Genomic DNA, 26,810 nt, shown 5'->3' on the forward strand with positions numbered 1-26,810 from the left:
GCAGGTCGGGGAGCTGGAGGGCGGAGTGATTCTGCCTGTTAAAAGGGAAAAAAAAAAAAAAAAAATCAAGTCCCTAGTTCTGTCACAGGCGAAAGTCGTTGCACCGCGCACTCCTTCACTTGGAATTTTTTTTAATGATAATTTACTCCCAATAATCGGGAAATTTTATATTTCTTTTAAATTTAAATAAAGTTATTCAGAAAAAGAAAAATGGCAGGCATCGGGGAAGAAAATCACAAAAAGCGAAAGCTGCCACAGGTCTCCGAGATCGAAATTGATGTCTCTGCGCCTGAGCCTCCATCGAAGAAGGCTCTGCGTAAAGCTAAGAAAAAGGCAGCTGAACCCACTGAATCGGAGCCCAGCACCCAGGCCAAACCAGAAGCTCCAGCGGAGACCCCAACAGCCCCTCAAAAGCGCTCAGATTACGGCATTTGGATTGGAAACCTCGCATTCTCCGTGTCCAAGGATGACCTCCGCCGATTCTTCACAAGCAATTGCTCCTTTGCAGAAACGACAATAACCCGAGTCCACATGCCCAAGCCTTCCGACAAGAATCCAAGAATTCACAACAAGGGATTTGCTTACGTCGATTTCTCCAATCTCAATGCGGTCAAGGAGGCAATGGGGCTCAGCGAGCAGCTTCTTTCCGGACGCCGCGTGCTGATCAAGGATGCGAAGAACTATGAAGGTCGACCAGAGAAGTCACAGGGGGAGGGTCAGAACAATGGCTCTGCCTCATCAACAGCAGCGTCCGGTCGTCCCCCCTCCAAACGTGTATTTGTGGGTAACCTGGGCTTCGATGCGACCAAGGAAGTCATCGAAGAACATTTTGCCAAATGTGGAACAGTTACCAATGTGCACGTAGCGACTTTTCAAGACTCCGGAAAATGCAAGGGCTACGCTTGGGTGGAGTTTGAAGAGCTTGCAGCCGCAGAAGCAGCGGTGAGAGGGTTCAAAATGGTTGCGGAAGAGGAGGAGGAAGAGGAGGAAGGTGATTCAGATCAGGAGTCTAATAAGGCTAAGAAACCTCAAAAACCAAGGCAGAGAAGGGTATGGGTAAACCAACTTCTGGGTCGCCGAATGCGAATGGAATTCGCCGAAGACGCAACCACTCGGTATAAGAAGCGGTTCGGCAAGGATGGCGAGGGCAAGAAGGAGGTGTCGAGCGATGGTGTCGCTGAACCTGCAGCCATCGAAGAGGCTGGTGCTGAAGAAAAGCCTCACCATACGCGATCCAAGGCCAGGAATTCAAAGCCTGAGTACTCGAGATACGATGAAGGAACGGTGCAGAAGCTCAGTGGTGCCATTGTTGAGGCCCAGGGACAGAAGATCACCTTCGACTGAATGGGGATAAGAGGACAACAACTCGTGAAGTCAAGCTCTGCCTCGTGGAACTCCTACCGAAAGACATCCTGAACCCGTACCGCCAGGGAATTGACACACCAGGCCAAGTGGTAGTTATTCTTTCGCCTGATGGAAATCTAGTGCCGTGGGAGATGATGTTTGCTACCCCAGCCTGCAGGAATGAAACCGTCCATACCTAGTATGATACGAGAATTGACGTGGCATGACTCTCAGGCACTGATACCCAGTATATAAAGTATAGGCGTAGTTCTACATTCCACTAAAAAAATGACAGGTTGGAGAAATCTTTATATATCGCATGTATGTGCTATTGCTGGTCGATCCGGCATGCTTTGTAACCACTACAGTTCCCAAAACTGGCTTTTGTGAAGTCTGGTAGATTTGATCAGGCAGGTTGTAGATGCCCAAGCAAGAGACGAGATAGAGTTGTCAGAATGAAATCAGAGAGGAGGCAAGAACAACAAGAAGAAGACGACAAAGAAGAGGAAGAGTCGAACGCTGAGTAATCCGGAGCGGTTCGACACCCAACGTTGCCTGAGGCCCGTTCCAAACAGACAAGTCGAGATTCATTTAAAAAGATGTAAATGAGATAGAGAGAGGGGGGGGGGGTTCTGGAAAAGATTCATCGCCCTGGATATCAATTATAAATGATCGGTCCCTCTATTCAACATAACATAATATAAATCTCTCACTTCACCATCTTCAATCCCCTCCCCTCTCCCCCCATCATACATACATAGTTCTAGAATCGCTGAGGTGGTTTTAGCGGCGCTAACCGTATTGGGACGGTTGACATCTCTTTCGATGTCATGGCTCAATGTTGAAAACCATCAAATCTCCTCGACAAGTCCACCCTCCGTTCGACAACTCCTCTTCTCCTCCCTCCGACTCTTCGGGTGTTCCGCTCTCCCACCCTTCTCTCCCTACGTACGCCTCCACCTCGATCCCTCTCTGAAACCGGTTGTTATCCCTTCTTTTCGTCTGGTGTTCGTCATCCCGCCCCAGTCCTAGCAACCCGCCGTCTCTCCGCTGCTGGTCGGTGCTCCCCATACCTGGATCTCTTCTCCGGCGCCTGCGTAACCTCGTCTGTATTCAATCCAGCCTCCTTTATAATAATTTTATATACCCTTTTTTTTTCTGGAATGGCTCCCCGACGTCACAATATCGGTGCAAGCCGTCGAAGAAGGCGAGAAGATGAAGGCGAAGATGAGAGCTCGATGAATGGCGAACTAGAGGACGACTCCTTGAGTGAAGGCTCGGTCATCAGCCATCAGGATGACGATGATGCCGATGGGGAGGGCAGTGATGAGAGTGAGGATGATGCCGTGTCGATATCCCAACAGGCCAACAACCCAAGCGGACATCATCAGGTCAATGGTCGTGTGCCCGAAGGAACCCAAGGCCCGCGCCGTCGTCACTCGACTTCCCCCAGGAAACGGCTTCTAGTTCCAACCATGTCTGACACGACTTCAATGATGAATGGGATGAAGATATCAAACGAGACAAGCGAGCTGCCGGAGAGCCATTTGGAGCAGATGAAGGGGGATCTCACTCAGACCGGAAGAACACCATCTGCGCCTCCTACGGACCTGACAAGGGAATCGGCCACAGAAAAGAAGCGCCGTGAGAACGAAAAGTACACAACTGAGAAGGAAGAGGACCCAACTATTGTTCCTACCCGAGGCAGTTTCTTCCTCCACGACAAACGCTCAACGGAGCCTGGGACAAATGGACACAACAAACCCTTTAACAAGCCGAAGTCGAGACCATATGGCCTCATTGTGGATGGCAATGTTCGCAGGTATGCATTTCTTTTCGTTGTTTTTTTTTATGGTTGCGCCAATATACATTCCGTAAATGGAATTATAGTCTGTGTTTTCTTGTACGGGTTACCGCGCGAAATGCAGACAAGCTGACTCGTTCCTCCCAGACACAGTAAATCGGACGCTACCACTGAAGGGCAGTGGACACACGATCTTCACGATACTGTTGCTGGGGATGATCCACCTGCCCACAAGCCCTCTGCTTCTTCGACCGCCATCCCTCCCTTCGCCCCAAAGGTCGTACCTACAGCTCCCAGATCCTCTCCCCCCAACCGATCCTTCTCGAATACTATTGTTCTTGGAAATGTCCCTGTTGTTGTGGCCTTGCCCGGCATGTCGAACGCGATTCCATTCCCTGCCGTATTGAAGAAACAACACACCCGTCTACCTCAACATCGACCCCCCTTGCGCCGAGACAAACCCGTGAGAATCTCGCTTCCTGGACAAACACCAAGATACATATTCCCTGCCACCGAAAGATCCTTCATCTTCATTCCAAGGGCCTTACGGCCCAACCAGCAGGCATATCGTGGCCGCGGCCGCGGTGGGTTCTACGGAGGGCGGCGCCCTAGCATCTACGCAAGCTCCACATATACCCCAAGCGTCACCATGAGCCGCAGGTCATCATTTGGCAAGCCTCCGTCCCAAGAGGGTTATCACTCGCCTGCCGGCTCGGTTCTCTCCAGACAGACGATAGTTACGACGGAGAATGGCAAGCCGGTGGTTCGTCTGCCTCCACCTCCTCGACCCTCAGGAGCCAACCCACCGGTTGTTGCTCCGGGACCAGTTCCCGCCGCAATGCCACATCCCCCTCTCCCACAAACCCAGCAGCCTGTTTGGCGCGAGAGTCGCGCTGGCCCTATACCGATGCACCAGCCCCGCCCCCAGAAGACAGTCTCTGTTGCCGACATTGAAACTCCGGCAACATTCCCCGTTAACCCCCCTCAGCCACAGCAGGAACAGCCTTTCCACCATCAGGTGCCAATGTCCGGCAGTGGCCCTGTCTATGGACCAGACGCCGCCGGCACCCATCCTCCTCCCGCACATTCAGCTGCAACACCGTTGTCCCAGATACCCGAGCGGGCAATTCACGCTCAGCCATTCCAAGTGTACGGATACCAACCTCAAACATATTACCCTCCAGCCTATCCTCCTGGGCCTGTCTATTACCCTGTTTCCGGAACAGAGTATCCACCTTATAACAACCCCGGGGCGGCTCCAGGAGCATCTGTGGCCCCCTTCCCTCCGGGCCAGAACGTCCCGTATATGGTTTCGGGAGCACAACCCTCCGCTGAGCCTCCTGCACAACCAGGCACTGTTGCACATGAAGCAGGTGGCACGGTTTATTATTATGATGCGTCTCAAATGTACCCGGGCTCTCAGTTTGGGGTGCCTCCGGCCGGGGGCGTCGTGGGGATGGGTGGCATGATGACACCGCCTGGTACGACGTATTATTACCCCCAGCCCCAAGGCGTCTATTATACTTCGTAGTGGGGGAAAGAAAATACCAATCAAAAACAAAAGCAAAAACCCCCCCCCAGAATATAACAAAAAAGGGAGTGGGAGGGGATCAAAAAGAAAAATTCTTCCTTCGCCTTATTCACCTGTTTTTCTTCGTCTACTATGGCTTTTCAACTCCTTCGACCAATGTCACTTGAGGCTTTGCGCTCCCTTCTCTCTCTCTCTCTCTCTCCCCCCTTCTCTCTCTTTTCTCCTTTTTTGACTTCTACCATATACTTATTCTAAAACCTTTCATAAGTTCTCTATCCTTCATCCCCCATCACCTCCAACATCCCCTGTTGACTTGTTCATCTCCTGTCTTATTGCGCTACCTTTGCTTTGCGGGTTCGTTCACACCCGATTATACTCCGTCTGTCCGTCTTAGTCGAGGTTAGATTAGGCTTCCATGCATTTCTAGCGAACTGTTATGTTTTCATCGTGTTTGATTGCTTTGTGTCAGGGTCTTATCTCATTTTTATTTTCTGTTCTGTTGAATGATAATGATTTGGGATTTGGTGATGGCCTCCAGCCTGAGGTAGCTGTCTATCGTTGATCTGATGTTTCCACATACACACCTTCCTTTCTATTTCTCTCCCTCTCTCCCTCTCTCTGCCTGCCTGCCTGTTTCTCTGTCTGCCTGTCTATCTATCTATCTGTCGCTCTCTCCCACCTGCCAGGTGTCCCTACAATATCTAGGAAGGCAAACTTGCCCCCTAGTTGGATGTACCTTCGTGTATCCAGGGCCCTGGCGTTGCATTATTGCCTCTTTGCTTCCCCCCTTTCCCCGCGCCTTTTTTTTTTTTTTTTTTTTTTTATTTTTTCCTTTTTTGTGCCGTTACTTTTGCTCCTCTCATTATTCTTCCTTGATAGTATAGTCTTGTAGTTTCTCTCCTGGCGTGACGGTTTCTTAGGGTGATATATCCGAAAAGAACGAAGGGCTTTCTTTCCGTATATTATATATCTCCGCTTTTTTTTTTTCCAATTGTAAGACTAGTAGAAGGAGGTAGGAATCTCTGTAGATCTTTCTTCATTTCATTAGTTTCTTTTGCTGCAGGATTTCATCATGAAGTAAAACAGAGAGTACAGAATAGGGGACTGGGGAGTTACCTCATCCCGTCTGCTCCTCGTCACCGCCTCACCGCCTCGGTCCGGATGCAGCAGCAGCTGACCTCCTGTTTTGTAACCTCCCAGGCATCGCTTTATCTTGTCTTTTCCGCCTCTCCTTCGCCTCCTCTTCTTCATCCCCTTCTGCCTACTCTCTCTCTCCCTCCTTTTTATATTTCCACTTCCCATCCATCTCTCATTTCTACTTCATCTCCTCCACCTTTCTTGTCTTTCTCTTTCATACTCCCTCCATCTTTCTGTCGATTTTATCTCCCCCCCCCCCCCCCCGGGCCTCTTAGCGTCACCGTTGCCTTATCTTGTCCGCAGGGACCCGCCCACGAAACACTCAACTTTAGGGCTCCCTCTTCATCATGTCGTCCACCACCACGACGAACCAGGTCGGGCCTAGTACCTTGATCACTGTCAAGGTTCTCTTTAATGATCACACCCGACGCTTTAAGATCCCTCTTAAGGATCTAGGAGCTCGCACTTTACCCCAGAATGTAAGTTCCGTCTCCACCCCAGCTCCGACCGGAGGAGCTCCAGCCGCGTCGTCTCTCTAGCTTCACTTCACGTTCAACCTCCCGATTCGTGCTTCTCTCATTCTTCCGTTAAGAATACCCTATTCCTATAATTCCTCTCGCTAAAAGTTGGATATTATTCATGTCCTAATACTGACTTCTATTCTCTCTTAGCTCCGCCAACTTCTTGGCATCCCGGTAGATGGTAACGTCATCTTCGAACGCTATTCGGACAGCGCCGGATCCTATGTGATCCTCGACAGCAACAACCCAGCTGTCTTTAAACAGCTCTACCGTGCCGCAAAGGCCAAGCTGAAGCTCCGCATCAAGGCTACGTATCTTGCCGACGAGTCCGAACCCCAGCCTGGGGCGTCAGAGAACGTCCACGAACAACAAAACCCAGCAAGATACAGCTACCTTGAAACAGTCCTCAGCTCCCCGCTACCTGGTTCTCAGATCGAGATCAATGAGAACGCCCCCAGCTCTTCAATCATGCTACCAGAGAGCACCGAAAATTCCGCCGTCCCTCAGCCTGAGCCACAACCAAGCTCAGCAACAGAGTCCACTGAAGCAAAACCAAGCTTTCGTGAATTTGTCCTGGGGCCCGACAACCCGAATATCCCTATTTTGTCGCACTCCTCCCTTACTGGAATATTCTGTATCGACTGCAACCATTGTGGTCGCTCTATCCCCAACGAGCACTACCACTGCAGCATCTGTGCTGATGGCGACTACGATCTCTGCCCTCAGTGCGTCGACTCCGGAGTCACTTGCCCAAGCGAGGACCACTGGTTGATTAGACGATTCGTCAAGGACGGCATTGTCACCAATAGCACAACTGAGACCGTTGCCCCCCGCAAGATTCAAACCCACCAGGAGAAGAAGCCTTTGCCAGAGCAAGTCCCAGAAAGTGCGCCGGAACCCATTCCAGAGTTGCCTGTCGACCATGACCGAATTTGTAACGGTTGTCTCACAGGTACCACGACTCCATTTCACCATCAATTATCCTTACCTGTCGCAAAGCTAACTTTGTTCACAGCGCTTGATGGAGGTAGAATGGTTACCTGTGCCGACTGCGAAGACTATGACCTTTGTATCCCCTGCATCCTCGGGGACAAGCACGGCCATCATCCAGCACACACTTTTGTCGTGCTTGGTGATCCCGACTTTGCTTTGAGGAATGTGGTTTTGTCGCGTTGCAAACCTGGGCGTAGCTACCAGCATGCAGCTATTTGTGACGGGTGTGAAAGGGTAGGACTGACCCCAAAAATTAGACCGAGGATATGTACTAACGCCTGTCCTAGCATATTACTGGCGTGCGCCACAAATGTCTCACCTGTCCAGACTGGGATTATTGCTCCAACTGCCACCTAGACGCTTCCCGCACCCATCCAACACATCGATTTGCTGCACTTTATACCGCCATTTCCGAACCATTGCAGTCCCGTGAGGTACATTACGGCATCTACTGCGATGGGCCCCTATGCAAGGGCAAGCTAAGCCCCAGCTTTATTACTGGAACCCGGTACAAGTGCTCGGTTTGCGAAGATACCGACTTCTGCGCGAAATGCGAGGTCCACCCTTCCAATATGCACAATCGCACCCACCCTATGGTCATGCTCAAAACACCAGTGCGCAACGTCACGGTCAGCACTCTTCACGAGGGCCACACTGATGGTTCCGCCACTGCTCTGGGCGACCGTAGTCAGAGATCTGCTTCGACGCAAGTCACCGCTTTTCTCAATTCGGAAACCTTGTCGTCGGAAAGCACGATTAAGGAAGAATCGGAGCCTGTCGAGGAAATCAAGTCATCAGAGCCACTGAGCCCGATCCCGCAAGAGCAACCAGTTGCATCTAAGCCTGCTCCTGACTCCGACCTGACTTCAGAATACGAGGCCTACTTCACCCGCGACACCGTTCCTGATGGTTCCACAATGCATCCAAGTCAGGTCTTCCAGCAGACGTGGACTCTCTACAATCCTGGCCCCCTGGCGTGGCCTGCCGGAAGTAATGTCCGCTTTGTGGGCGGTGATTCAATGTTCAACGTCGACACCAACCATCCAACCAGTCTGTCCTCGATCGCAGCCGCCATGGAGAGCAACAAGCTGTCTGCACCTTTGGAGCCTGGCCAAAGTGCCGAGTTCACCGTTACTCTAAAAGCACCCAAGTCTGAGGGCACTTCAATCTCTTACTGGCGATTGAAGCTTGCAAATGGCATGGCCTTTGGTCACAGACTTTGGTGTGACATTCAGGTCGAAGATAAGCCCGTCATTCCTCGCAGTGATGATCAATTTGACGCGGATCACTCCGAGGTCTCTGGTAGCCAAATGGTTTTCCCTAAGCTTGAGAAGGAGTCGCCTGACGCAAGCACACACGAGGCAGCCAGTATGCCTCCTGCAGCTCCCTCCGTGTCCAACCCTTCTGAGCAAGACATCCTGGATGATGTGGCTAGTCTGTCTCTGGATGACGCTGATACCGAGTCCGGGTTCTTGACCGATGAAGAGTACGATATCTTGGACGCGAGTGACCAGGAATTCATGGATGCCAGCTCCTCTCGAAACTAATGGTTTTCAAAAAGAGTAAGAACTCACCGCAAGTAAGAATGGAGTTTTTTTTTTTTTTTTTTTTTTTTGCGGTTCATGATGAATAATTAGGATATTGTGGGATAACAGCGTGGCCAAGGAAAGGTGAAATTAAGTTGCTATGCTATTTTACGTCTGCATTTTCTCAGTCCCACATGCCGGCTTCAAAAGACGGTGTACAGCCGGTAATTGGGTATGATGTGAATTTGTATCTCTGCTCCGAGCTTCAAATTGGATACTGAAGGATATATATATATATATATATATATATACTTTTCTCCATGTTGTCCAGGTATTTCTTTCTTCCGTAGATAGGCTGAAGTGTAGGTACCAGCAGGCAGCGAGTTGGATCTACTTGGGAATATTATCATTATTATTATTATTTGGATTCTTGTTACACACGTCTAGGCTGTTCATTTATCACTCCTCTTCATGTGAAACCATGGTGTGTAGTTCTGTTACTGGTGGTGGGTGAGTTGAGTTCCCTATAGCCAGCCAATTCCGAGGTGCGGGGGAGAAGATCTCCCAACCCCAGCGAAGGGCCCCCTCCAGAAGAGGTCTGCCTGTGCATCCTCGGATTCCTCCTCCCACGCCCATGTTACGAAAAAGAGGAGCCATGCCAGCCCGTTTCATTGCTTTTCTCCTCTTGGCGATTTTGGGCCCATCTCTCTGGCGCCCAGTCCAGCGTCGCCTCACCGTCCTGGGGGTGCACAGGTACGCACCCTCCAACGAGACCTTCGTTCAGGGACTCCGCACAATACCTGATACAATTCAGTGTGAGGACATGCACTACTATAGCCCCGGGAACCTGATCTTTGCTGCATGTGAGGATTCACTGCTCCCCCGTTTTCGATGGTTCCCGCCGCTAGCTCATCTAGAGGGATACCCGGCATCAACAGGGTCTATACACATCATTGATCCCCAGGTAGGGTGGGATATCTATGAGAAATCCAAAAGTCCAGTGGTGCCCGTACTAATCTGCTCCAGACAATGCTCTCAACCCGTCTCATTTTTGAGAATTTCCAAGGCCCGTATATCTCGCACGGGATCGAAGTGCTCCAGGACCCCCACCAGCCAACCGCAGTGTATATTTTTGCCGTGAACCACCTGGCGAACCCCGAGTATGATCTGGGAAAGAAAGCTCCCAAGGCCCGGTCGCAACTCGAAATCTTCTATCATGTTCTGGGCTCGAATACAATCCGGCATCTCCGGTCTGTTCGCCATCCGCTCTTAACCACTCCGAATGATATATACGCGAGGAGTCCGTCCTCGTTCTACGTCACGAATGACCACTATTATCGCGAGGGCGCCATGCGTTTAGTCGAGGATATCGTGCCCTTGGCCAGGTGGTCGAATGTAGTTCATATCCAGCTGGACCGACTCGTTTTGGGAGAAGATGATGATGATGATGATGATGACGACGACGACGACGCAGGCGTTGATGCAATCGTTGCGTTAGCTAACATGCACAACTGCAACGGGTTCGGGCACGGGAAGTCCCAGGACGAAGTACTCCTGACAGACGCTGTCGGGGGAAGTTTGTATCGAGCCCAGGTGAACAACGACCACCGCACCCTGTCTATCGTGGAAGAAATCCCCATCGATAGCACAATCGACAACCCTAGCTATTACGAGGATCCTTACCGAACGCCTGGCCATGATGATGCCAGTGGCTACGTGCTGGCCGGATTACGCCGAGCTCTTAACTTCCCCGCCACGCACCCTGACCCTGCCGCTAAGGAGGCAGTCATGGTCTGGCATATCCGGCGCCAGAGTTCCACTGCGGACTGGGAAAAGCGCTTGATCTTTGAGGACGACGGAATCAACATCCGGTCTGCTAGTACGGCGGTGTTGGTTCCGATTGAGCCACAGGACGAGCATTCCAAGGAGGCATGGTTATTTGTGTCTGGGTTTATTTCTAGCGGTATCGTTACTGTTAAAGTGAAGCTATAATAATAATAATAATAATAATAGTAGTAGTAGTAGTAGTAGTAGTAATAATGTAGCAGGGCAGTGGGATACGAGAGGTTAACGGATAGAGACATGACTGAATTCGTTTATTTTATAGACAGAGAGAGATCGGTAATGTCTAGTATATTCTGATATTATCCGCTGAGATACTGTCGAATGTATAACTAAATAAATGCCAATGAGGAGGATCTCATGGCCACTGCTGCCTCAGGCAGGCATCAACACCTTTTCCCCGGAATAATCTCATCTTTGGCTTCATCTCATTCTTTCTCTCCTTCAATAATCCATCCGTTCGCTCGCTCAATTCATCATGCTGTATTCACAGAGGATGACATCGTCAATCTACACAAGGAGAGCCCTTTTGTCTCCCGCTCACACATCCTACTCCGCCACATCTCTCCTGCTCCAAGCACACTGCCAGGCTCGCCGGTTCGCCCATTCCCACCATTCGCAATCCCACTCGCATCCTCATCCCCATCCTCATTCCCTCAAATCTCACAATCGCCCCCCATCCTCCGCCCAACCAACACTAAGGGGCGCCACCCCCTCTACCTCAACAACCGCCACCACCTCACTCGCCAACGACGTCAACCCACCCCCAAGCACACGACCCGCGGACCTCAACCTCCCCGAGGCCCTGAGCGTCTCCGCGCCCCCAGTCGACAAGCTCAAGCGCTACATCGCGCTAGGACGCGCATACCTCTCGTTCTACAAAACCGGCCTCAAAAACGTATACCACAACTACCGTGCGTCGTTGCCGCTTCGTCGTTCCCTGGGACTAACCTCCTACCTACCAACATCACCTCCGCCGGCCCCAGCCCCAGCACCATCCACCGATGCGAAACGAGAACCCGGAAGCGCAGCAGGGAGCGCGTTCCGCGTGGCCCTGAAAACGCAGAACCTCAGCCGCTCCAACTTCCAACTCATCAGCCGCGCCGCCTACGACGTCCGCCGCATGATCCCCTTCACGCTGATCCTGATCATCTGCGGCGAATTGACTCCGCTCGCTGTGCTCGCGCTAGGCAATGCCGTCACACCATTCACGTGCCGCGTGCCGCGCCAGATCAGTAAAGAGCGCGCGAACCGCGTCGCGCGGAAACGCGCCGCGTTGGTCGCGCACTCCGCGGCTGTCCGGGGCTCCCTGACTCCCCTGGCTCCGGGGTCGGATCGGGAACTAGACCTTTTGGCCCTGGAGTTCGGAGACCGGGGCTGGGTTGAGAGTGCTAGTGACGCGGAGGTGCTGCGCGCCTGTACGGTGTTCGGCCTGGCAAAGTCGCATCGGCGTTCTGGGTTGTTGAAGGGGGTGTATCGTGGGCGGTTGAGGCGGTATGCGGAGTATTTGGATATCGATGATGGGTTGATCCGAAAGTGTGGGGGGGTAAAGGCGATGGAGGGGGTCGAGGTTAGTATTGCCGTTGAAGAGAGGGGGGGGGTGGGTGTTGCGGAAGGGAAGGAGGGCTGGGAGGGTGAGAGGGCGGAGAGAAGGTGGTTGGAAGGGTGGTTGGAGAGGAGGCATCTCTCTTCTTCTTCTTCTTCTTCTTCTTCTTCTCCATATGTTTAACTACCGATAGGGTCCTACTTAGCTATATGAGACAGGGGTCCTTGTATGCAAGTAGTACTTGTATATAGAGCGAGTGTATGATGATAGAATATGCTGGGCTGGACTTGGATAAATAAAATAAAAGCATCATTTTGACCACCTCAGTAACCCGGACATCATTGTAAAAAAAAAAAAAAAAAAAAAAAAAAACCCTCCATATGGGTATATATAGATGGATATATACGCTCTCATCCAATGCTAAAGAGGAGAAAAAGGAAAGAAAGAAACAACGAAAAAGAAAGCGGTCTCTTTAACACGGATGGATATGGATGGTATCACGCTAATCCAAGAAACCAAAAAACAACCAACCACACAGAACCGAACAGCAGATTAATAGATACAAGTTATACTGGGTAGGTAACTAAGAGCCTATACCAATTTAGAAAATCAAGAATTAAGAGAACTTGCACATTCAGCTCCAACCGAGTTGGAGAGGACCAAGAAAGAGAGAAGGGAATGAATCAATAAGCGACCGCATTATCAGAAGCCTGGGCTGCACTCCGCATCTGCTTCGCAAAGCGTAATCCACAACTGTTGCATAGATCTCTGTTTCCGCTGGGCCCGCGTCGCCACTCAGGCGTGGTCTTGGTCTGGCACCTGGCGCAGGTCTTCTCGATCAGGACGGCGCTTTGTTTGCGCTTGCGCTTCTTTCTGCGCGCCAGCAAGCGCTGGACTTCGTCGGATAGCGAGCGGTTCTGTTTCTCTAGCTCGCGCAGCTCGAATTGCCAGCTCGAGCCTCTAGTGGGGATTAATTCGGTGAATAGGGTTGCGTCGATGGAGGCGAGAGTTTCCTTGGGGATTTTTGTAGGGCCCATGATTAGTTCTATTGGCTTCGTGGCCCTGCTGCTGTCCCCTGCAAAAGTTGCCTCTGTAGGGACGGAGTCGCTCGAGCTTGATTCCTCGGTGCTGGACGTGCCATGTGGCGCTTTTGGGAAGCGGAATTGGGCAACTACGAAACTGGGCTTGACGCCTTCTTTGGTGTCGCCTGGGTAAAACGTAGTTTGGGCTGGGAGCATGTGTCCCTTCCGATGACGAACTTTGTGGCTCAATGTTTTCTGTTGTCCACTGCTGTGAGATGTCCCGAGGGCGTGCTGAATTTCCTGGCGGGAGTCGGTGCCAACGATGTCCTGAATACTTTTACCGACGAGATCGTCGGAGGCTCGACCAAGAACCGCGCGGGACTTTGACGACATGAAAAGGATAATGCCGGACAGGGATAGTTTGGCCCAGATGTCATTTTCTGCGAGTCCGCCGCGCTCCATCTTGGCGAGTTGGTCCAGGCAGTATACCGGGAATACCCTGCCAACTAGCACCATGAATTGCCGTCCGCGCTCCGAGATATGCCATGATCCATGGCTCTCGAACCATGCGTAGCCGCTGTGCTTTCTGCGGATGCGATATATCACACTGACTGGGTCACTCGTGGTGCAGGCGCGCAAGTCACGGATGACGGGACCGATATCGCTTGGATGCAATATTGTAGACAGGGTCTTGCCTACCAGGTCAATTGATTTGTATTCAAGAACTTTTCGGCAAGACGGCGATAAGTAAAGGAAGTCTCCTTCGAAGGATAATACCTGGATCACGTCATCCGTATTCTCAACAAGAATATGATCCAAGTGGTTCCTGACTGCTGGGTCGCCTCCACCAAGACCGTCTAGTAATGCCGCGACTTGGTCCGGTCGAAACTGGGTAGCGGGATCATGGTCGTCGCGGTACATGTCTGGAGAAGGCACCACGTAACTTGGGAGCTGACTCCGCTGATAGTTGATCAGGTAAGATCCGTCTGTCCCCATGTTAGTTCCTACGGGGGGTCACGAGTGAAAGAGTGCCGTACCTGGGTTTCGCCTCTTGACGGCGTCTGGCTTCTCCACTAGATCGACCTGGAATCCCACGAAAAACCGATAATCGTTGGAATCCCACCGCACGGGAATCATAGTAATCAAGTTCATGAATGGCTGTCCTCCCTTTCGGTAATTAATGATACTCGCTTGGATCTCAGTTCGCTCATCAATCGTAGTCCGCAGCCGAAAAGCAGTTTTCGTGTCGACAAACTTCCGAGGCACGCCTTGCTCAACGGCGCCATCCGGGCTTTGAAGGAAACGGCAATTTCTACCCACAATCTCCTTTTGGGGATAGCCCGTTAAGCGTTCGAAGGCCTGTGAAACGTAGACAATGGGCTGGTCTTCTAAAGTAATGTCGCAAAGGACAAAAGCACATGATAGATCAACCGCACCGATGTTGATTTTGGGATCAGGTCGCGACACCACCTCGGCCTAATGTGAATGGATTTGGTTAGTCCTGAGGAAGTTCTCCCTTGTATGTTAGGAACGTACCAGGATACCCATCATGTCAAACCCACTACTAGAGTATACGTTAGCATACGGGGAGCCTTCACCACTAGACTCTGCGGTCACAGTGGTTGAAGAAGAAGCTTTCAGGTAGCCCAAGTTAGTGATCAGTGGACTTTATATGTTTACATGATAGTAACCCACCCTTTGCTGGCCCTGTTCGTTTAGGCTGGATGAATCGATGGGGAAGGACCGACCCCGAGGAAGATTGGGAGGTAGATTGGGAGGTAGATTGGACATCTTGGCCTGAACGTGGAAGCGCTTGGTCCCGCCCAGGATCGGAAGGATGGGAGAAACCCGACTGGCGAGAGGACATGCCCTGCATTGAAGGACGAACATCCTCAGTGTCATGGGCCGGCCCCCAGAACATACTCGAGGATGATTCCTGGGGTTGGGCGGCAGAATATGCGGGGCCAGGGTCTAGTCTCGTGGCCTGTGATTGTGTGGAGGTAAAGTGAGTTGCTTGGCGATGGTCCAAGCTGTGATCTACGGCCATTGTTGAAGGCGGATAGGCCGGAGTATCGTATGCAAAGGTGCTTCCCGGGTCCAGCCCCATCGACATGGAGCTTCCCCCCGTGGGATCAAACGCAAGCAATGGATTTGACATACGCCCTCCTCCATTACTCACAGATGGTACAATCGCCGTTGAAACACTTCCCTCTAGTATATCGTTTCGATGGCTGGGGTAGGCGAAGCTCCCCACCTGCATCGGAGCCGACGTGTAGGGCATCATCTGGTCATGCTGCGTTTCCAAATGGCGATCTGATTGGGCTACCGAGAACTGCCCCTCATAAAAGACTTCATCGAAGTCTTCCATCCCTCGATTGGCCATGATGTAGGTTTTTTTCTCCCGATCGATCGATTCAAAGCCCCAAGCCAATGGACGAAGCGGATCGGGGAAATGGGATAAAAACATCCAAAACAAACGAGTGGTAGACCCTGGGACAACTAGTGGGCAAAAGTCTGGCCTATGCAATATAGCTGGTTTACTTGCCCAACCGCAAACTCACTTGAGAGGGGACAAAATAAAGAAGATCCCAAAGCCTGTGAGGCCAGGGGCATAAAAGGAAGATAAGCGGGGGGAACGAAGCCGCCTAGGATTTGACTCGGGGGCGGCAATATCCTGAATCAATCACGCTAATAAGCAAGACCGAGGGAAACAAGAGAGAAGAAAAGAAACTTTTTTAAAAAAAAAGGGACAGAAGAAAAGAAGAGGGGGGAAAAAAGAAAAAAAATAACAGAAAAGGCCCTTTCCAGATCACGAGTAACAGGTGCGTTGAGGATGTAAAGGTCCCATTCTCATCATTCATATACGAAGAAAAGAATGACGATCAACGACGCCTGCGAGGCGGGTCGGGAGAGGAATTGACTACCAATAAGAGAAGCGAAAAGGTGGGGGGGGAGGAGATGATGTGTCAGAAGGTACTTTTGTGATGGATCAATCTATGATCCCAGATTGAGGAGATGAAATTTAAAAGGGACGTGAAGAACCCGAGAATGTGGGATGATGAAGTTTGAAGTTTGAAGTTTGAAAAGTCGAAACCATTCAAGTCCGGTGATCTCACGTGGTTGGCCTTTTTCAACCTCATCACCAAACACCACCACTTTATAACCAGTTCATGAAGTTCATCATGTGAAGTTCCCTGAAAGTCAAACTACAGCTTCCTGCATTGACATTCCAGGTCTGATTGGATGCTCAGCAATGAGGCTACGGTGTTCCACCATGGATGTGTCCGACCAGACACAGCACATGTATGGCAACAGCTGCGTTGATTCCAACCTCTGGGACAACTAGAACACTTCCAGAAAAATACAGATATCTTGAGAGAGAGAGAGAGAGAGAGACAGATTATACTAGTCGATGTACATACTCTGGGGCTCGAATCATCTCAGGAGTTTTAGATTCAAAACTGAGCCTCCCGCAATCGGAAACTAAAGACTATCATCATCTCAAAATGGTTCCAGGGGGCGCGACCTTCTTTGTTCATTTTCCTCCTTTTTTTCTTTTCCCAGATACCCTCATTATGATAACCTTTTCTTACCACACTCGTTATTCTCGACATTGACTCTCTATTGTCTATTTGGCTGGCTTTCGCGTTTGCTTGCCTTGTTTCCCTCCCTTTTTGTACGCCTCCAGGTAGGAACTGCTGTAGTGCCGCAACGCTCTCGGCCGTCCCTTCTTCCCCCCCAAATTCGAAGTTCCAGTTCTTATATATATATATATATGTATAATACATATATATATACATATATACCTTGCCTTTTACACCCGCTCTTTAACACGTAGCCAACAACACCAACTGCTTTCCTTCTCGTGTTATCCAGGACCGTCGATCGCGTGCACAATTCGATCCACGCCTGTAAATAACACGTCATGGCAGACGCCCCAAACAAGATTTCGATCACCATCTGCGGGGATGGTGGATGTGGTATGCTTACACCAAAGGTCTATTCTATTGTTCGCGATCGCTCGTTTCTGAGCTGGAAGCGCTAGCAATGGCTCCTGAGAACCACATGGTTGACCGGACTTAGGGAAATCTTCCATTACACTCCGACTAGTTCGAAGCCAATGGATTCACGAGTATGTCTCTCTCTCTCTCATGTTTAACCTTTTCTTTTTTAATCGTGTTTAGATATGATCCTACAATAGGTATAGCGTTCATTCGAACCTCCCCCAAACCTACCATATTCTCTAATGGTATAATTCCCCGACAGAGGATTCATACTCCGTGACACGCGACATCGATGGCACACCGTATTTCTTATCCATTACCGATACTGCAGGCCAGGAGGAATATCGGGGACTATGGGCGGCATCGAACCTGAAATCCGATGCCTTTCTGCTCGTCTACGACATCACCAGCGCGTCCAGCCTTGGCGCGCTGGATTATTTTATGGATATGATTGATATGGAAACCGAACTGCGGGCCGAGGACAACCTGCGACTACTGAAGGAATTGGGCGATAGCGCGCGGGGACTGGAGGTTGGAATGGCGCCTCCGATTAAGATCGTAGCCGGTAACAAGTGCGATCTCAAGGATAATCGCGTCATCGGTGCGCGGGAAGGGTTGGAGTATGCGCGGAAACATGGCTCCGGGTTCATGGAGACAAGCGCGCGGGAGATGGTTAACATTGAGGAGACATTTGCTCGTATGCCTTTCCTCGTCCTTCCGTTGGGTCTAGCTGAGTCTAATGAGAATGGGATTAGTACTGGTCCGCCGGGTGGTGGAAGCACGTCAACAGCATCATCAAGACAACCTCGAGCTCATCCAACCGACTCGTCACGTGGGCTTTTCTCTCAAAAAGGCGCCAACAAACCCGATATCAAGGAATAACAGCGCAGCGGACCTCTCGAAGCCTGCTCCAAATCGCCAGAGCATATTCCGTGGGCTGATGGCGGGGAACCGACGGACCAATGAGGACGAGCTGTTGGAGAAAGAAAAGGAATCCAAGAGCCCGTCAGATGATGCCCCAGATAAGAAAACCCCCAGTCGATGGAAGCGACTGTGCTGTTGAAATAAGATGGTATTCACATAGGCTCTTTTTGCGTTGCATCACCACGAGCACCTAATTCCAGTATCTGAACAACCCTGTTTTGCCTGTCTGTCTGTGTATATATATATATGTGTGTGTATAATTGACCTTGGTGTTTGTTTTGAATGGTACGGCCCTGAAGTAAGAAAACCCATGAACGTTTCCATGGATATGTATACTCAAGGAACAATTCTAGCCCAGCACCAAGACCAGACGGGTGAACAGAGAAAGCAATTCCACAATGATCAGCACACACTCGAGTCCAACGGTGAAGTCATGCAGGCGTTTGGCCTCCTGTCTGCAAGTAAGCATTCGACAAGACAGGACATGACATGAAGTCTAGTCTAGTGTAGTCTAGTAGGACACGCCAAAGCGGGCAACACAGAGTTTACATACCCTGTTAAGCAAATACTGATTGCAAACCTACTTCCTTCCATTCACCCGAAGGGTGTGCGAGTGTAAGCAAGATCAGATGGCGTGAGAACCAGCGGAACCGGCAGGAAGGGTGTGGAACCGGGTCCAGGTCTGAAGATAGACGGAATGACGCCATCACCTTTGGGATTATCTTTAGTTCAGTGGCTCGAACAACTTTTGCAGAGGGAAAACAAGAGTCTAGAACGTTTGTACCGAGGGAGGAAGGACCCTTGGATGAAAGAAATTTGCCTAGCCAGGTTACTTGTAGATACAGTAGGTAGTGATAGTCTACCTACTCCGTACTAGTACTAGGGCCTAGTTAACTATAGTTAGTACATACCATCATCAGTATCCCTATTGCGGTATACTCTGTTATAGAGACTGAGAGAATGCAGGAATCTTTCATACGTAGAAAACACAGCATGAATCATTGATTGTCCGTTATCGTTACTCAAAGCTGAAGCTAAACTAGCGCCTTCTTCAGCTTTGCTCCATCTTCTGTCGTTTGTACAAAGGCAGTGGCGGTACATCTGATGGGGAGATCCAAGGGGTATCGTTTCTTTCCAGGTTTGGAGGGGGAAAAGCAAATCAATGGCTTCTGGAAAAGATCAAGATCCAATAATCTTCCTGGTTAGGAGGATATATTCTCAGATGTGTGAGCCCCGAGTGTTCTCCACGTCATGGATCATCATGCCGGAGAGAGGATCAGACGGCATCGTTTCCCACCGGCATCGGGAAGGGCGTCTATACTAGTAGTAATTTAGTAGGTGGGTACGGAGTACACGAATAGAGACAACTACCTAGCTAGGAAGTCTCTTTAGAACTTTCATGTTTCAGTAAGGATAGACGACGGGCGGACGGGCGGACGGATAGACCACAATAGACAGATGCGAGCAAGTGATGGAGTATCTACTTTGTAGTATAAAATCAAGGGGAAAATACAGCTAGTTAACGGATTTATCGTGCTGACAATGACATCAACTTAACTCTAGAACCATAGCCTATCCTATAGAGTACTCTAGACTAATCACTTGGCAAGGCTTTAACGCCAACATGGAGGTTAAGCTTTCACGAGGACTGAATCATTTGAACATCCCGATTCCAGAATCCTAGTAGTCTGTACCGAGAGATTATCGACAGATCACCGTCCGTCCACCTAGGTACCGCCTGTGGGACTGGTTTAGGGCCAATGATGATCATGAGGAATTTTGGGGGGACAAGACTATTCCCACCATGGATCTATAATCCCACTCCGATATACAACCGTTGACCCAGGTACGGAATACTTGCCAAGTAGACGATTTCGGCATAGACGTGCCGAAAGAGTGGACACAAGCGAATCCGATTATTGTGCCGTAAATCCGCCTTATGCAGTGGAGGAGGGGCATAGTATAGAATTTCCCGATTCAGCAGGATTCCTCCTTAACGAGGGTTCATTCTCCGACAAGGAACTCAGTCTGTATCCCCCCGTACAGAGGACCGGAAGGGGAATCCAGAGACTTTTAGACCTCCCTGGTGAGAGAGTGGATGGTCTACACACTTAGCTTGATATTATTCTCTTGATCGATCATCACCGTGTCTAGTACGGAGTACTATATCTACAAAATCGAGAGCTGGTGGAAGGCTACCGGATATACGGCTCTTATGTGAGAGACTTTTTTTTTTTTTTTTTTTCATCTCAAGGTGAGGGCATAAAATCTCTCAACCCCAGAAGGATGAGTGAATTGCTCCTTCGGGAAATTCATGAAATTGTCTCCGAGGACCGAGTCTAGCCCGGAAGGGAATAGTGGCTGGCACTAGATGAATAATAGTCGCCATGCAATCCATAACTAAACTATTCTAAAGTTATGCTTCCGTTATCCGTATGTTGTAACAAAAGAGGTTTACAGTTCCCTTTCTCGAAAAAAAAGAAAGAAAAAAAAAAACTTGTGATTCTAACCCACGTAGAGCTATTAAAAAAAAATCGATATGTTCCTAGCTCCAGTTACTACTAGAAGATTCCTCTTTAGGATATCGTGTCGAGGATTAGGCTTTGGATCGGAGATAGATCGGCGTGGTTTTAAGCTTCCAAGGTCGCAAAATTACGTCAATACGGTAAAACTTACTGGGTATGGTAACTTGGTAAGTAGAAACGGAGAACGGGTTACAATCTCCGTAATGTGTTGTTGGACATTGAATAATTCTTAGACAATTGTTGTCAAATAATCAATCTTTTTTTATTTTCTTTTTTTAAATTCTTATTTTTTAATTCTTCTTATTTTTTTTTTTTTACTTGAAAATAAATAATATTTCTTTAGCTTTAAACCCGTGTCAGCATTGTTCAGAAATAGTAATATAACTATACTTGTTCTCTCCCCTAACAGCAGCTGGAAAAGAATAATATTATAATCGCCAGTTCTCCTCCTTCAGAGTTCAGTCTCGAAGCTTTGCAGTTTTCCCTGGCTTCTCGAATCCTGTTTACTTTTTGGTTACCAAAGAACTTGGACCTTGGGACGCTACCCTACAACACACTGTTCTCGTTGCAACCTCGTCCACCTTGGTCATTACTCATTACCTCGCTGCCTCGAGCCTTGTATTGGGTCTTTAGATCCTGACTCTGGGAAACTTTTTTTTTCTATTATTATTCTCGTTCGTGGAATCATCGACTTACCCGGCTTGACGTATTGATTATCGATCTCGGATCATTATTGCAACACCGCTTCGAGAACACCATTAGAGCTGCAAGACGAGACTGAACTGAAGGGAATAAAAAGAGAAATAATCGACCAGTTTTAAAATAATTGTGTTTGGTTATTTTCTCTCTCTCTTGCTGGACTACCTCTCTATCGGCTGTCGATCAGTGGTCTCATAGTTACCACTACCCTTCCGCAATCTATACCTCCCCCCCCCCCACCCGTATATATATATATACTCACTATACACAATGACGGCACGACAACCATCTCCTATATCCGATAATTCGCATTCAGATGGCGGGGTTCGCAAAAGGGTGTGTAAGGCCTGCGATCGGTGTCGACTGAAGAAGTCCAAGGTAAGCACGGCCTCGGCCCAACTAGCATCAGCACCTACTGATGCACTGACCCGGTGCAGTGTGACGGAGCCAAACCATGCGGTCGGTGTAGAGCAGACAACACTCTATGTGTCTTTGGCGAGAGAAAGAAGGCCCATGATAAAGTGTACCCTAAGGGGTGAGCATGCACCTGGCATTTTTTTTTTGATTGGATTTTCGTTTCGCAAGTTTCATCCAGGGTAATTAATGGCTAACTGTCCTGGGGCTATTTAGATATGTTGAGATGCTCGAACAACAACAAACGTGGCTCGTATACGGTCTACAAGAATTATATCGACGCATAAACGAGGGCGAAGGCTGGCCCGGGGAACCGCTGAAATGCGAATCTAACGGCCACCCTCTCACGCACGATTTACTCACTCAACTCGGCGCTCTGGATCACAACAAGAATGAGCGTTTCGAAGAAAACACAGAAACCATGCAGCAGGAGTTGTGGAAGCAGAATGCCGGGCACATGCAGCGACAGGATTCGTCAGACGCCAGTTCCGACACCGCACAATCGCCCGTGATTCCATCTTATTTCTCCGATCCCTTTGCTGCCCGCACTCTCCCCCAGACCCCCACCAACACCATTAGCCCCGTAACATCACGGACCGAGATCCCCGCCATCAAGAGCGAGTCCCAATTAACGCCGAACAACCCTCCATTCGTCACGTCGATATCTTCGATGTCCATGCCTAGCGTGGTGAACCCGCTCGCCCTACAGAACCCCCAGCAATGGCCAAACCCAAGTTTCGGTGGCTTCGACGAGATGGATATGATGGGAGCCGTCGAGTACGGGGCCCTGACCTTCGACGAGCCCATGCCCTCGCCGCTCTTCAACCGACAACTGCCCCTGAGCTGTCTGATGACCGGGTCATATATGGACAACAAGAACGACTACGAGGATATTAACCAGTTTCTGAATGCCAATCCGCCGGAAATCACATCGACCTGAGCTCGCGATGCTGCTGTACGACGTTGAACGATTGTATACTACGCGGATTCCGTTCTGACCGCTCTTGACTTGTTACATATTTGATTTCTTACCGCGTTTTTTTTAAGACAGACAGCACTTTGGTTTCCGGAGGGATCGTTCAGTGTGTATGGGATTTGTTTTTTGACCTTTTTTTTTTTTTCTTTTTCTTTTTTTTTTTCTCTTCACGTGGGTGTTCACGGTGTTTGGCTTGGTGTTTGCGATTCGATAAAACATTCAGGAGTTAATTTTTTTCCATCTACCTAACTTTTCACACCGAGTCCCTCGCTCTCTCTCTTCCCATTCACGATCTCAACCCACGAGTCTGTCTGTCTGTATCAGGGGTTGTACATAGAGCAGACGAATATAATGAATCATCATATGGATATTTAACCTTGAAAGTCCTGTGCGCAATAAAGCTTTTTCAAGAAACTGATTAAAAATGGTGGTTCATGTGCGGAATGTCCCGAGGTGATTGGTTGTTGAAGATTGACCAGGAACGACACCTGTTAGTTATGTAGTTAGTTAGTTAGTTAGTTAACTTGATGACGTTGAGACCCGATGACTAAGACGCCAACTGGACCGACCGGGAGAACGTCATGAGTTCCGCTTCCGTCCTAGTACAGTCAGACTTATCTCCGTGAGCGACATCTAATAGTTATATTATAAATGATAAATAATCCTAACCTTTAGTACAGATAGTGGTAGTGGTACTTGAGATCAAAGTTAGAAATCGCTCAAGTTTCCCTCGTTCGTTCGTTCGTGAACTACTAGTAGTTAACTCCGGAGTAAACTGACTGGAATCAAATCTCTATACCCGAAATGCCGAGCGACCAGGTCGTCCAGTCGGCTGTATGGACGGAGTATAGGATGGGTAGTACTTTGCACCCCAGCCACGCTAGTCTGAGCTTTACTCGGATCACGGAGACTTTCTTCAGTGCGGACTAACTATAACTAGTTAACTACTAGTAGTAGTACAAGTAAGGTATTTGTCACTGTTATTATCAACTTGGCCTCCGCCCCCAACTTTTCTGGCTAGGTTTGAAAAAACATGCTTAGAATTGGGGTAGCTCTGTACAGTCTTGACTCAGTATCCCTATTTAACTAGTAAATTCGCCCGATGTTTTAGAAATACAACTTGATACTCGGTATTATATTTATATTTCTGGACGGTTATGCAAGTTACTATCTTTATACATGCTTGCTATCATGACAATTCTACCAACTACAAAGATGAAGAACCACAAGCTCTACTATACTAGATCATACGATCCAGCACTAGGCATGAGTAGAAACTATAGGTCCCTTAGTACTCGGATGCAAGGAAACAGGTTACTTATCAGATAAAATTGAGCCGTCTTGGCTTATTTACCGATCTGCGCAGTTGATATTGAATACTTTTACTTTTCTGTAGTACTTTACCTTACATCCAGACAGATATCAGTTGCTATTTATTTCTCTGCATATCTGGCAGTATCGCATAGCCTTCTGCTCTTTTACGGAGTAACATCCCATCCTGTGAGGGTTAGGTAGTCAACCGGAAGATTTACCGCCAGTTTAGGCTAATACGGAAGAGATCACGTTAATTTACCCGTGTTGCAGATGCAGACCCTACAAGAGCAAAAAAATAATGAAGTCGCACCTCTCAGAGCCCTCGTAGCTGTTTAGGCAATGTTTTGTTCATTCCGGTTGTTGAGTTGATTTGATTGCGGGGTAGACTAAATACCCCTCCCTATATCAACTCTCTGCTCCCGAGCTCAACCCTTTTTCTCATCTCTTGATATAACCCGATCAGAACCATTAATCGAATTGAACCGAATTGTACAAAAAAAAAAAGAAGAAGAAATGGGCGATCACACTTCAGTCAAATTCTCCTCCCTCGCCGCTATCATCCAGGAATTCAACGTCGACGGCCAGAACATCGTCCAGGGATTCACCAAGAAAGAATACTACGAGAAATACAACCTTCCCTGGTTTGGCGCCACCATTGGGCGATTCGCAAACCGAATCAAGGGCGGTGTTATCGAGAGCCTCAACGGGACAAAGTACCAGCTTGAGAAGAATAATGGATCCAACGCGCTGCACGGCGGTAGTAATGGATGGGGTCGCGTAGAATTCGAGGGTCCCACGGTCGTCAAGCGCGACGGTAAGGATGCACTTCTCTATACATATCTAAGCCCCCACAGGGACCAAGGATACCCGGGTGCAGTGGAGCTGAAGGTCTTCTACACGGTTAGCGAGGAGGTGGAGGGTGGTTTGCCCAGATCGATGCTCAGTATCGAGTATGAAGCCGAGCTGGTGGGAGACGAGGTCGAAGAGACTGTTATCAACGTGACGAACCACAGGTAATCAATCCTCCTCCAATAGCTATATGAGCATGAAACCTCAATGGCCTATCCTGTTAACACTAACCTTTTTGTTTTTGTTTTTGTTTTGTTTGGGAATAGCTACTTCAACCTCGGCAATACCGCCAGCGGCGCGGACGACGTAATCGCCAAACTTGCAACACGAGACTACCTCCCCCTTGAAAGCGGCATCCCCATCGGGCCTATCTCGCCGCATGAAATCGACGTCACGCAGCCATTCGAATTCGGGCCGGAAAAGGCTGTCTTTGATGACTGTTTCGTCATGCAGCGCGATCTCACCGGGGTGCCCGTCGACACACGCAGCCAGCCACTGAAGCTCCTCGCCGAGTTCCACCACACCGGCACCAAGATGAACCTGCAGGTCCATAGCACGGAGCCAGCCTTCCAGTTCTACACGGGCGAGCACATCAATGTACCCGAGGTAGATGGAAATCCGAAACGCGGGCCGTTTGCCGGGTTCTGCATTGAGCCTAGTCGATTCGTGAATGCGATCAATGAACCGGATTGGCGGCACACGGTGTTGTTGAAGAAGGGGGAAAAGTATGGCTGCAAGATTCTGTATAAGGCGTGGAGGGGGGCAGCGGCCTGAAGTACCTACCGATACATTTTAGTATTTCCCATGATACAACAACCCACTCAACTACCGAATCCCTACCGTACTATTCTTACCTTGGATCTCGGCCCAGCTTTCAAGCCAAGAGTAGACTACTCCAATTCTTTCCCCGGATGGTGTGCCGAATATCCTAGCATCGGCATCACATCCAGAGTGGGCCTGGTTTGTACAATATAACCCGAGCTACGGAGTACCTTACTCTGGAGTCTGTAGGAACTTGGATTACTGCATTAGTTCGCTCCACAGACGAAAATTTCAGAGACCAGGATAAAAAGCCTCACTGAGATGTGCAGATCATGTCTCTTCAACTGTCCACGTTCAAGTACAGGAATGGCAGTGGAGTAGGTTATCCAGTTCACCAACACTGACACTTACCTTCCCAGCTTAGAGGCCATAATCGCGTGCGTATATTCTCGGAATTACATATAGGAGATGAATGAGATGAATGTTCCGAGGGACAGGTCGGAGTGGGCACACTCGACGTCAGTGGCTTATTGTTCTATGCCCAGGCTTCTCGAATGTGTGCTCTGTATGGTTCTAGCGTCTTTATAATTAGGGAGGATTTAGCTTCCATAGAGTAGATAAATAGCAGCCCTCCCACTGCTACTGTTCATATAATAGAAGTAGAGTAGAGGAATGGCACAACGTACCCGGAATTGAGAATTACAATCTTACCAGGTGTAATGTAATACCATACCGTACCGAACACGGGCCGGCAACAATACGCCGGATCTGGGGCAACCGAGACTACCTAGGTAGTGTACTAATCAGAGTCCGCGGGGACGGCCTCGGACTTGCTGTTCGGAACGGAGACATCCAGGGTCCCGAAGGTTTAACAGCGTCCACTGGTGTTGCCAGTGGAGTTTCCTACGGCATTTGTTAGCGGGCCTTTCTGGTGCTGAGTTCTCTTGTTAATTCTTGATTACCCTCCGATCACAGCAACATATCCTACTACTAGGTACACTGCACTGCACTGCTATCTATAACCACACAAACAAACCCTTCTCGAAAAGAAACCGGTCTGCGTGAGTGAGTCGCAGT

At 49.3% G+C, this 26,810-nt stretch overlaps 9 protein-coding genes across 9 annotated transcripts; 7 read left to right on the forward strand and 2 right to left on the reverse strand.

Moving 5' to 3' along the window:
- Nucleotides 1–103: 103 nt before the first annotated feature.
- Nucleotides 104–1,607, forward strand: P175DRAFT_0502620 (putative RNA binding protein Rnp24). Its single transcript, XM_040897431.1, has one exon. It carries the CDS (start codon nt 211–213, stop codon nt 1,342–1,344), a length of 1,134 nt encoding a protein of 377 aa, XP_040750500.1. The 5' UTR covers nt 104–210; the 3' UTR covers nt 1,345–1,607.
- Nucleotides 1,608–2,086: 479 nt separating this feature from the next.
- Nucleotides 2,087–8,945, forward strand: P175DRAFT_0461457 (uncharacterized protein). The gene is made up of 7 exons (XM_040894762.1): nt 2,087–3,166; nt 3,302–4,629; nt 5,683–5,894; nt 6,149–6,295; nt 6,488–7,289; nt 7,353–7,564; nt 7,618–8,945. Exons 1-7 carry the CDS (start codon nt 2,508–2,510, stop codon nt 8,875–8,877), a joined length of 4,620 nt encoding a protein of 1,539 aa, XP_040750501.1. The 5' UTR covers nt 2,087–2,507; the 3' UTR covers nt 8,878–8,945.
- A 469-nt stretch (nt 8,946–9,414) lies between these two features.
- P175DRAFT_0502625 (serum paraoxonase/arylesterase family protein) lies at nt 9,415–11,056 on the forward strand. The gene is made up of 2 exons (XM_040897432.1): nt 9,415–9,820; nt 9,883–11,056. Exons 1-2 carry the CDS (start codon nt 9,512–9,514, stop codon nt 10,846–10,848), a joined length of 1,275 nt encoding a protein of 424 aa, XP_040750502.1. The 5' UTR covers nt 9,415–9,511; the 3' UTR covers nt 10,849–11,056.
- A 120-nt stretch (nt 11,057–11,176) lies between these two features.
- Nucleotides 11,177–12,449, forward strand: P175DRAFT_0533533 (uncharacterized protein; the record flags this gene model as incomplete). The annotated part of the gene is made up of 2 exons (XM_040900066.1): nt 11,177–12,268; nt 12,438–12,449. 2 exons carry the CDS (start codon nt 11,177–11,179, stop codon nt 12,447–12,449), a joined length of 1,104 nt encoding a protein of 367 aa, XP_040750503.1.
- Nucleotides 12,450–12,927: 478 nt separating this feature from the next.
- lreA (GATA transcription factor LreA) lies at nt 12,928–15,649 on the reverse strand (the record flags this gene model as incomplete). The annotated part of the gene is made up of 4 exons (XM_040898509.1): nt 12,928–14,252; nt 14,304–14,742; nt 14,803–14,900; nt 14,962–15,649. The coding sequence occupies 4 exons, from the start codon at nt 15,647–15,649 to the stop codon at nt 12,928–12,930; spliced, it is 2,550 nt and encodes an 849-aa protein (XP_040750504.1).
- Nucleotides 15,650–17,022: 1,373 nt separating this feature from the next.
- On the forward strand, nt 17,023–18,328 carry P175DRAFT_0286597 (putative RAS small monomeric GTPase). The gene is made up of 5 exons (XM_040892769.1): nt 17,023–17,033; nt 17,065–17,246; nt 17,350–17,398; nt 17,451–17,467; nt 17,533–18,328. The coding sequence occupies exons 2-5, from the start codon at nt 17,192–17,194 to the stop codon at nt 18,150–18,152; spliced, it is 741 nt and encodes a 246-aa protein (XP_040750505.1). The 5' UTR covers nt 17,023–17,033; nt 17,065–17,191; the 3' UTR covers nt 18,153–18,328.
- A 215-nt stretch (nt 18,329–18,543) lies between these two features.
- On the reverse strand, nt 18,544–18,901 carry P175DRAFT_0533536 (uncharacterized protein; the record flags this gene model as incomplete). The annotated part of the gene is made up of 2 exons (XM_040900067.1): nt 18,544–18,645; nt 18,779–18,901. The coding sequence occupies 2 exons, from the start codon at nt 18,899–18,901 to the stop codon at nt 18,544–18,546; spliced, it is 225 nt and encodes a 74-aa protein (XP_040750506.1).
- Nucleotides 18,902–21,688: 2,787 nt separating this feature from the next.
- Nucleotides 21,689–22,772, forward strand: P175DRAFT_0510407 (Zn(II)2Cys6 transcription factor domain-containing protein; the record flags this gene model as incomplete). The annotated part of the gene is made up of 3 exons (XM_040898510.1): nt 21,689–21,796; nt 21,856–21,953; nt 22,049–22,772. The coding sequence occupies 3 exons, from the start codon at nt 21,689–21,691 to the stop codon at nt 22,770–22,772; spliced, it is 930 nt and encodes a 309-aa protein (XP_040750507.1).
- Nucleotides 22,773–24,635: 1,863 nt separating this feature from the next.
- Nucleotides 24,636–25,745, forward strand: P175DRAFT_0440454 (uncharacterized protein; the record flags this gene model as incomplete). The annotated part of the gene is made up of 2 exons (XM_040894021.1): nt 24,636–25,135; nt 25,238–25,745. 2 exons carry the CDS (start codon nt 24,636–24,638, stop codon nt 25,743–25,745), a joined length of 1,008 nt encoding a protein of 335 aa, XP_040750508.1.
- Between the last annotated feature and the right edge of the window lie 1,065 nt (nt 25,746–26,810).

Source organism: Aspergillus ochraceoroseus (assembly GCF_002846915.1).
Source record: "Aspergillus ochraceoroseus IBT 24754 chromosome Unknown P175scaffold_6, whole genome shotgun sequence".
NCBI lineage: Eukaryota > Fungi > Ascomycota > Eurotiomycetes > Eurotiales > Aspergillaceae > Aspergillus > Aspergillus ochraceoroseus.